At 50.5% G+C, this 10,534-nt stretch overlaps 1 protein-coding gene across 1 annotated transcript in view; it reads right to left on the reverse strand.

Moving 5' to 3' along the window:
* Window positions 1-10,534, reverse strand: part of LOC142575691 (uncharacterized) — a 328,430-nt gene that overhangs the window by 214,158 nt on the left and 103,738 nt on the right. Inside the window, exon 2 of the mRNA XM_075685245.1 lies at window positions 1,642-1,827. Within this exon, the coding sequence (XP_075541360.1) occupies window positions 1,642-1,760 (119 nt within the window). The 5' untranslated portion in view covers window positions 1,761-1,827. The remainder of the gene's footprint in view (window positions 1-1,641; window positions 1,828-10,534) is intronic.

Genomic DNA, 10,534 nt, shown 5'->3' on the forward strand with positions numbered 1-10,534 from the left:
GCACATTGCATACCAATACTCCGAGTCTCGGAGGCCACGTGTAGGGCCTATACGGCGAGGGAAAACGCCAAGGGAATGGCTTCAGCGGGTAGATGCGCTTGCCGAGGCTGTAGCTGCGCGACGTAAAACTGGGCCTCCTATCTTTTATTTCCTTCCTCCATGTTTCACTGCACGGTACGGAGTTGGTTAGGTAGGTATAGTGCTAAGTTTGGAATTTTTCGTGTGTGCGGCGCGTTTCGCAACCTAACAGAGACCGCTTACAGACATTTACTTCGCGTGCAGCACTGAGCAGCAGCATTATATATCCGGAGAAAAAGTGAGTCACCGACTCGCATAAATTAAGCCGACCGCGCGCGAGACAGCTAATTGTTTGCGCGTCCTTTCTCTCGCTTTCTCCGCGTCCCCGGTCCTGACGTGTTACGCGAGCCGGCGCTGGACGTTGACGCGTACGTCACCGCGCCCCTGAGCACGGCCGCGACGTAAATGGAGTGGAACCTTTCCGATAAGCGCAGCGGTCGCGCTTGTTTCTTTTTTTTTTTTTTTTTCGTTACGCGAAGGGCGGAAGCCGCTGGAGCGGACGGACTTTGCCTTCTATCGATGGACGGCGCGTTAATCTTATGCAAGGCTTTTGCAAGGCAGCCTGTAAAGCAAGTCTCAGTGAAGAAGGGAGGGGGGGGGGGCGAAGAAACAAAGAAAAAAAAAGTTCACCGTCGATGTAGCGGTAAATGCGAGAGAAATGCCCTTAGCATTACGTCGCACCTCTTTGAGGTCCCGGAGACACGCACACACACACGCCCGCACGTGCGCGCAAAAACACGCACGCGCGCACAGAGACAGAGAGAGAGAGAGAGAGCTTGCGCGTGCGCCCTGTATATTGGCAGTGATGCGTTTGAAGTGAGGTACGCTTAGTTTGCATTCGGTTCTTTCAAGTTATGGGGCGGCAGCAACCAGTTCGTACTTCGCATTTTTACTCGCGGCGAAGTGTATACCGTATTTGCGCAAGTTCGTCCAGGACTGTCAGCGCGATTCCAGAGTAAGTAAATGCCGACAGGAAGCGGATGCCGAGTGTTGCTTATTCGAGAAGGAAAGTGTGTTTAGGCAGGCTCGCAACAGCTTATCCCTTTCTCCCGACTGCTTCGCAATGGCTCGCGCACCCAAGCTTGTTGGGTTTTATATGCTTGGGTCAAAAAGAAAAAAAAAAGGGGGGGAGGGGGAGGCGGCACCGTTTTGAAGGCCTCCGCAAGTGCAGCTTGTACCCGTATTCAAGAGGCGCAGCGCGACTGGGACGGAGACAAAGAAACAGAAACCACAACACAAGCGCTTGCGTTTTGGTTTGTGTTTCTTCGTCTGCGCCCCAGTCACGCTGCGCCTTTTGAATATCCATGAACTCGCCCAAATCAAAGTTTTACACTCTTAGTCTATGGCGGCTTGCAGGATTACGTGTCGGCCACTTGTGCTTTCGACCTAAGGGCGGCGTTGGATATGCGGACACTATCTTACGGTCGCAAGGGTCGTCTGTGAACCCTTATACGCCTATATATAGGAATAATAAAAAAAGAGAAAGCGTGAACGACGTCTTTGTTCTTTAATTTGGTTTCCTTTCCTTCTTTTTTTTTTTTTTTTACCCCGCTGTACACTTACCCGAGCTCCGGGCACGACTCGGTGAGCAGGACGACGCAGTCGAGGCACCCCTTGGCGGCCGCGTAGTGCAGCGCCAGGGCGCCCGTTCGGGACTGCAGCGACGCCACGGTGGGCGCCATGGGTGCCGGCCCGCCGTTGCCGGCCGCCCGCAGCAGCAACCAGCGGAGAACGCGCCAGCGACCGTGCCTGCGTGGTCGGGGAGGGAACGCGACGTCAGTGTACGCGCCCTCGTCAAGAGTCGTTTCGTATACACTGTTACGGAGAACGGTAACACTCCCCGCTTGGTGTAACGACGTGCACGAACGAAACGGGCACACAAACGAGAAACACGTAACGAACTGCGCAAATCGAATGTCGTCTGCGTAGCCGTATGCCGTTAGGGCTAGAGCTCCCGCCCCAACTGCGCATGCGCTGTCAGCTACGTATAGAGTCGAAGCCGGTAACGGCCTGTAGCGGAAGAGCGGTATAACGCTAAGCTAAAATACCTTATTGGTGATGGTACACGCGAACTATTCACGCTAACCAAAAAGCACGAACGCGGTTTCCGCCTTTAGACAACCATCGAAGAAGGGAGTGGTTAAATTCGTGTTTGAAAGGCACGTTGACGAAAACCAGCGTATGTACGCTGTTGCTTGTGCACCTCTGGCGCGGTTACCTCTACGCGCGTCCAGTGCTGAGCAGTTCGTTAATGCGGTTTATTCTGAATCTTTCTGAGGAATAATTCAGGCAAGGACGTAAGATCTAGTTTAGGCAGCTTTGGCGGTTCAATAGTATTTGATCTACTTAGGATGTATAAAATACATCCTAAGGATGTATAAAACGGTATAAGGATATAAGGATATATAAGAATATAAGTATAAGGATGTATAAAACACATATATACATAAATTAGCACGGAACATCACGCCGATGGCGGAAATTCATCTGGAGACATCCCAGATAACGTTATCCAAGCTGTTCAAAGAAAGAAAAAAGAAAGATAAAAAAGAAACACCGTGAGCACGATGGGACTTTAACACTTGCGGTGTTCGGACGTCAGACCTCTGACGACCGAGCGTAGGCTTTATAATTTTATCTTACACTGCGTGTTTATTGTTTACGTTCTTTTTTCGTCGAACGGCTTGGCTAACGTTAGCTGGGACACACGGCGATATTCCTATCGCAACGAAATGCGCAAGAAGAGAGCTGTTCGCAATATGACTCCAAGTGTGGTGCGCTCGGAGCAAACTATGACAGGCTGCAATGCTCCACGCTGCGTATCAAGGAACCTCTGCAGAATAGAACAAGTTGGCTACGTGTCCCATCTCTCACGAACATTGCTTCCTTAAGGTGCACTTATAACATGTTTTTTTTTTGTGTGTGTGTGTGCGTGAGGCTCACTCGAAACCAGATGGCGACGTGGCCTGCATAGTTGGGTCTCGTGGCTTTCGATTAGGACTATATCACAACAGGAACCAGAACGGAAGCTTAATGGCCAGACGCAAGCTCCAGTTGCAAGAAACCAGAACGCCGCGGAACGGCGTATCGAAAGTCGTGAGGGCGATGATAAGGCAAGTTCTGGACAGTGTACGCAGGCGCAACCGCAACACCGATGTAGTACAGTGAGAAGAGCGCTTCGCCGGCCGCGCTCCGCGGCCGAAGGCCGGTCAGCGGCCCAGCATACGCGGTTGACCCGATAGCGAACGCAGTGCAACTTGTTCTCCGCTTCATTAAACAGTCAGGAATTCTCTGTCGTGTTCGCAAAAAAACAAAAAAAAACGAGAGAACAAGAAACATCATGATGAATAATTCGATGCTGGTGAAGGAAGCAATGCATACACGCTCTCGCGTAATGAAGCGTTCACGTCCCCGTTTGAAAGGCTCGAAGAACCTTGCAGCAGTCCGTGACGTCCTGCCGCGCTCTGTTCTCGCGTAGCCGTGCACTTCTTTGTTTGCAATGCAAAAGCGAGCTCACCGGCAGCAGGGTATAGTGACAGAATTGCGGGACAGATAACAACGGCTGCAGCATTACGGAAAAGGACGAAATTTAAATGGACATGGAAAACGACTCGCATTTGCATACGCGGCGGTGAGTGCGAATCCCTATCGTGCCTATACATCGCGCCGCGAACGCGAGTTCGCTCCTGTTCTAAGAAAAGTGCTGCACGTCGAAGCATTCTTTTGTTTTTCTTCTATACGGCCGAAGGTCGCAGGGTTTGCGTTGTCCTCTACGCGTGCGGATTTGCCGTCGACACGCGGAAAGACTCGAAGCACGCCCTCGTGCAGAACTGTTCTGGCTCAACGTTTGCATAAGCCTTCCGCTCTATATATACTTGACACTCGGAAGGTTGTACCGAAAGCCAAACGCAGATGCTTAAGTCGGCTCAATGCCTCCCCCTAAGGGTGCAGCATTTTCGAAGTTGGGAGGTGTGTACAAGCTGGTCGTTAGAGCGCAAGGTGAACTTCTTTACTTTCTAGGTCATCTATCGCAAGACGCGTGTTCGGTTCAACATGTTGCTTCGGAGTACTCGCTTGTAACAATTGTGTGCAATCGCATTGAGAGCGTTTCTGGGGTTTCCTGCCTCTTTGCAGGACAGCGCAGTCGATGAAGTCGCTAAACCCCATACTGTAATGCTATCCTTTCCTTTTTACTTTTTTATTAGTTTTTTATTTCTTTTCTCATTATACTTTTATTTTTTTTTTTAGCGAGAGGGTCGCGACACGGGAGATTATAGCTAAATAAATGAATGTCTGTGTAACTTATTCGTAACCAATCGCTCGTAGTCCGTCGGCTGGTCTGTCCGTATCCGGGCCCCTCCAAACACTTTCTCACATGTGGCATTTATCCACATCCACAACAAATGGTAAGCATGCGCTGTATACGCAAGAGCACGACAGCGTAGCCTAGCGCTCGTACAGGCTCCGGTGACGTTGTCTAGATTTACTAAATGGGACTGTAATGATATGCTGACGTAGATGGCTCTAGAGTGGCTTAGACTGTCGCAACATGTCGCACAAGTTTTCTTAGCGTGCGTAAGTATCACAGGAGTTCCGCAGGATAATCGCGCTGAGGTTAGTTCAGATTGGTGCCCATGCACATGCGAAAACCCGCGACTGCGGGTTTGTCGTATACTTGTGCAACGTAGGTTCACTTACGTTTTTACGCCGCCATTCGAATTCAATCACTCCAGAATCCCGAGAACGTGGGGTTTAGTAGTTGTGTACGCTCCACGTGGTCCTTCACACCGCAGTCGCGTGCGGTGTGATGCGTGCAAAAAAAGCTCGTGCCCGATTGGCTGCTCTGTGCAAGCTCGCGCGCGGAACGGATGCTAAATGGGGCTCACGGATTTCAATGACCCTTGATTTCCATGTTCCTTGAAAGTGCGCGTGAGACTACTGTAATTAGTCACCGCAAGGTGACTTACGACCCGCGTGTAGAGTATGTTTGCCACGCGCAAATAAAGACCAGATGACTTCACGCGTGAACCGAACATGTCGCGCGACTCCATGTCGCGTCTCGTGTCTTGCTACGCGTGTCTCTGGAGGGCGCTGCGATTCCGCCGTCGCGCGCATCCTGAAGAGTGCGCACAGTGGGAAGTCAAAAAACAAAGAGCCCCTGTACATGTCTCCCGAAGCACCTCTATGCGTTATGTAGGTTGCCATCGCACGAGGCACCCGCAGGTATCACTTCGGCTTTTGTGAGACGCGAAAAGGTTCCCCGCAGGCACTTTCTTTCTTTCCTTCCCTCCTTCGTACTTCCTCTCTTTATTTGGTACACAAATAAGAAGTCAAACACAAAGTGAAGTCGGAGCAACTTGAGAGGAACACAGCGGATGCACATTGCAGGGCGGAACCGAAGGTCCTGCCGTCGTTTGCCCGATACTCGTCTCTCCTTGACGCCGCGCGCGCTGCGATTTTGATCATCCTTGATCTTTCCCGCGTGCGCTGTTGTGCCTTTACAATTGCGCCCCGCGGAGCTGCCTCTGCTACGGTTCCGCGTGTACAAAGCCGCGCAAGCTCTCTGCATACGTGCTCCCACGGTGAGGCCGTGTATTTTTCTTCTTCTGTCTTTTGTATCCCGCGGGTGGACCCCAAGCCAGTCCCATTATGATGGCCGCTCCCGACTTGGCGTGCTGCTGCCACTGGAGGCCATCTTTTTTACCTCGTCGGTCTGAATATGTTTGTGACCTACATTACCGCTCTCTTCCTACATGTCTGACTCGGTATGTGTGTGTGTGTGTGTGTGTGTGTATCTATAGTCAGGTCACGTGGCCAGGTGTGCCGTATGTGCGTGCGATGCCTTTCCGGGAGAAACGCTCGTGGCGTACGCCTCCGTTCGCGTGCACATCTTGATACCACGTGGCTTCCGCGTCCTCTCGTGGACTCTTGTTTTTCATCTCCTTTTGCCACGAACTTCGCAATAACGTCGCGGGAAACATAGGCAATGCAGTATAAACGTAGCACCGAGCGATGCTGTTCTTTTCAGGGCAGCCTACGCCTATGTATACGTAACTATACGAGACCAACCGTTTCGTCAGAGAGGCAACAACTCGTAGAAGAACGGGATCAACGTCAGATTGTTCGCCGTGTGCTGGTGTAGTGATGCTGTAGTACTCGTGGCTACCAAATTGAGATCAATAATGCGAGTTCTTACATATTAGGTTAAGGGATTAAGAGGACGGAAAATTGGTTCAGCGAATACCAGTAAATTGGGACAGTGTTAAGTTCGTCAACTTTTTCGCACGTCAGCGTCGCCGCGCACTCATGGGGTCCCTTCGAGCGCGGACGCCGGGTTACGGCCCATACTGAACGCGATTGTAGCTCCAGGCGATGACTCGGAGGCAACGCGCGATGTCGAAATGAGACAGAATACACTGGCTGAAATATTCCTGCTCTTTATTATTATTTTTTCGAACCCAGGCTGGTGGCACGATGTCTCTGTGACGGCCAAAAATATATGCGAACTGATCGTGAAATAGGCGAGAAGCTTGCAGGACGTCACCGTAAGCGGTTTCCGATAACTACTCTACTTCGCCTCACCAATTCCGTGCAATGCATCGAATTAAGGCTTGATAGAGCGCGTGTCGGCCAATCAGTAAACAGCCAGCTGCAGGTTCCAGAGAGGGGGGAGCAGGGCTCGCCCACTGCGTGGTACTAATCCTTAAGCGAAGCATGCATTCAGTCGGACGTAGACTGCGTAGGCTGATCAGAGGAGGATCCCATTCTCTCTCTCTCTCTCTCTCTCTCTCTCTCTCTGTCCTGTTAATCGATGCGAACCATAGCTTTTGCCGCACGCATAGTTGATGGGGTGTTGTATAAGCGTGATAGGAGCGGTGCGCCGTTTACAGAGTGAACAGCTTAGCGAATGAAAAGAACGACCGCACTCCGCACTGTTACGTTACCTGAAGGTCAATAACGGAAAGTTACCTTATAGTTGCGAGAGAGACGTAGATAAAGACGCGAGGTCGGCGCCGCAGGGTGTGTTGAGCGCGGTTGCCACTTAATAACCAGTCGAGTTCCCGCGCGCATTAGGGGCTCTACCCGAGCACATGTATACGTATACGACAGGCGCCAGCGCTCTATTAAATTCAACTAAATACTCTACAGGTGGAGCCGGCCGCAGCCGACGATTCCGAGAAGTGAAGTGCTGCGACGATTCGTAAGCACGGCTCGAAAGAAAAAAAGAAAGGAAACAGAGCAGGTGCGAGTTTTTCCACAGTCGAACTGCGTACAGGAGAGTGCTGTGCAGTTTTTCGCCACTCTGTCAAAGGGGGGAAACTGTCTCAGCCTTCAAACCACCAACCGCTTTGGAAGCAATCTAGAGCAATCTTACGTCATCCGTATAGCTGGCACGTACACCGCGGACGCGGTGGAAACTGCCACGACTGTCAACCGTAACGGGCCTGTTTCTCTCTCTCTAGCTCTTTCTTTCTTTCTTTCTTTCTTTCTTTCTTTCTTTCTTTCTTTCTTTCTTTCTTTCTTTCTTTCTTTCTTTCTTTCTTTCTTTTGCTTTTAATGGAACGCGCGGGAGCCGCGTTATCTCTATGCGCTGTATAGTGGAGTGTATAGGCCTTGTGTTGTCTGTGTGCGAACAGAGAAATCGAAATACCGCCCCAGATACGCAACGTAAACGACCGCTGCCACCGGCAAGGGCGCGGGGAGGACTCTTGCCAAGTATCTCTGTAAAGCCCGCTATCGCCACCTCTGTTGAGAGGCGTCATTCAAGGAGCCGCCGCCTTCGATTCGCGTTGAATTTTTTACCCCCCCCCTCCCCCCGCTTCCAAAACAATCCCTGCGGAATCTTCCGCCTGGTGCATCGAATTTCAATGTACGCACGCAACGTACCACCAGAAGCAAAGCTGCCGGGTTTTAAAATTCTATCGCGAGCATCGCGAGATCCATTCTGCTGGCATGACGCGCGTGCGCGTTTTAAGTGCAATGAAACGGGTAAAAGAGGCCAGCCGTCCTGTAAGCACTTTAAGCTACGGGAAGTATGCGACGATCGATTGAAGCGCTTTGATCCGCGAGGCCACAATACCTCCCCCTCCTCCCCACACCACACATTCTTTCTTTCTCTTTTTTTCGCTTTATTACGGAAAGAAGGGTATAAAAGCAGTAGAAGAGACAAGGCGCCAAGGCTGCGAGTCGAACTTAACATGTCTTGGGCAGCGCTTCTCTTACTATAGTTGAGGTACGGCTTGCAGAAGTTTCGCTGAAGACGGTTCCTTGTATGAAGAGCAAGTCGTGGATGTCACGTACGCAGTTTAGACGAAAAACTAAGCCAACGTTCACACAGCTCGTCGTCTGTCCTAGCGTGTTACAGTTTTAGCGCGTTAAAGCAGACTCCATAATGGTATAGGTGCCTGAAAAAATTATTCTAGTTGCGCTGTGAGACGTTGCATGAACTTTGGGTTTAAGCTATACAAAGTGGAGTTGCTGGTTTGCCACACTATAGACTAAAATAGAAGTTTGGGCGCCGCTGAAGATAATGTAGATTTTTTTTTCTGTGTGTGTCTGTGACAACTGTGTACTTTTGATCTGTTTTGAACTCTATCTTTCTCAAGACAAACTACAGGTGATCATTAAAATGAAGCGGACTGCACAGTTTGTGAAAAGTCAAGTGGAAAAAAATTTTGTTACTGCGAAAAACAAGGTTCCTGCGTTTTTTATTTTTTATTGTTATGTCATTTATTTGTCTATCATTTTTCTTTCGGTACGTTCATCTTCAAACATTTCTCAACATGCACCAGCATTTGCGTCGATGTAGCATGTGCTCATTAGCATATAGACGCCCTCTGCACGCATTCCTCTCGCGTAGCCAATCAGAGGTCGAATTCGCAAAGCATTGCGTTCGATCATAAGAACTCTTCGCCAGTGCCCAACATCACGCGGCTGGCCCAAAGCTGTTGCTATAACGTGGTTGGTAGTGCAAAGGGAGACGCTATATAAGAATCTCGCTGGGAATGAGCACTTCAGTTGTTAATAAGCGCACGGCTGTCGTCTCCCTTCCATGTTTCTCCTCTTGCGCGACCAATCACGAACGAGCACGAATCTGCCCAGTATTTCTGACCAGCAGAGGCTAGCGTAGCGCTGGAGTGAGGGCAGCCGACCGTTGCTATAGAGGACGGACGAAGAAGCGGGTGAAGACTTCCGGGGAAGACACGAGGCGGAAGGCTCCCCTGAAGAATCCGCATTGGCCGCAGAAAAACACAATTACTAGAACTCAGTAAAGTTTTCACTCACTCACTCACTCACTCACTCACTCACTCACTCACTCACTCACTCACTCACTCACTCACTCACTCACTCACTCACTCACTCACTCACTCACTCACTCACTCACTCACTCACTCACTCACCTGCCTATAGAAACACTTCTAGCGTAAGAATATTTTTTTGTCGTTGTCGTGTACACTGGCTGAGACACCTGCTATATGAGTAATCCTTCTCACCTTCACTGTGTATTTTTCCTCAATCTCAGTTCTTCCTCTCGCTTGCCCACGCTGACGAGCAAAATTTCAAAAGTAAAGCAAACAAGTTCAGCGCTGCAAGATTTTTGTTCCTCAAATATACGCTTCCGGGAAATCCGGCGTTCTCGCCTTTCTTGAGGCCCTCCGCGAAAGTCGTGGACGAGTGTTGGCGATGACTTATAGACGGCGCGATGGCGGGAAAGAAAGATTTGGCGTGGCGGAAGTTGCACGTCGGCAGTGCGCTCCGTACACCCAGGTTTACGCCCATTGCAGACCGGCGCGCGTCTCCTTTGCAACGAAGGCTTTTCGTGAGTCGGCGACGAGGCTTTTCCTTTGTATGAACGCGTGCCCTTACAGCAGAGGTGTTGCGTGGGTCGCCCCCTTGCTTTGCATACGTACCCGCCCGCGCCGTACAATACCGCACGTTAACTGTTCGGTCTCGCACACAAAGGCGCCCATCGGTCTGCATTGTGCGCGTGCGTTTGAGAAACAGGTGCATCGGGCATGTACGCGCGCGCGCCGAGGTGTAGGCGGTCGCCGGAGAAACGGAACTGATCCTTTCTGTCCGAAACGTCCGCCTTCCAGGCGAAAAAGGCGCACAGTATATACGCTTTCGCTACAAACACGCACAGACCCCACTGCCCGAGTAGTAACGAGAGCGCTGAACAATTTTCTTTACTTGTATTTCGCGTACGAGTCAGTTATAAAACTTGGGTTACGTACATTGAGGCTCCAGACTCATTCACTTTGCCTTACTTTCTCGCGTGTTTTATTTTTCAGGAGCCCTCGTGTAATACCACGTGGTTTCACTCACTTGTTCGAAAAGCTCCGTGATTGACAATCGTCTTCGATGGTTTCTGCGTATATATTTCCTGTTTCCTTCTTTCTTTTTCCTCCTACCTTCCGCCTAAAGTCATAGAAAACCTATTCCTCACGACCTGTGG

This window comes from Dermacentor variabilis, chromosome 3, assembly GCF_050947875.1.
Source record: "Dermacentor variabilis isolate Ectoservices chromosome 3, ASM5094787v1, whole genome shotgun sequence".
Lineage (NCBI taxonomy): Eukaryota > Metazoa > Arthropoda > Arachnida > Ixodida > Ixodidae > Dermacentor > Dermacentor variabilis.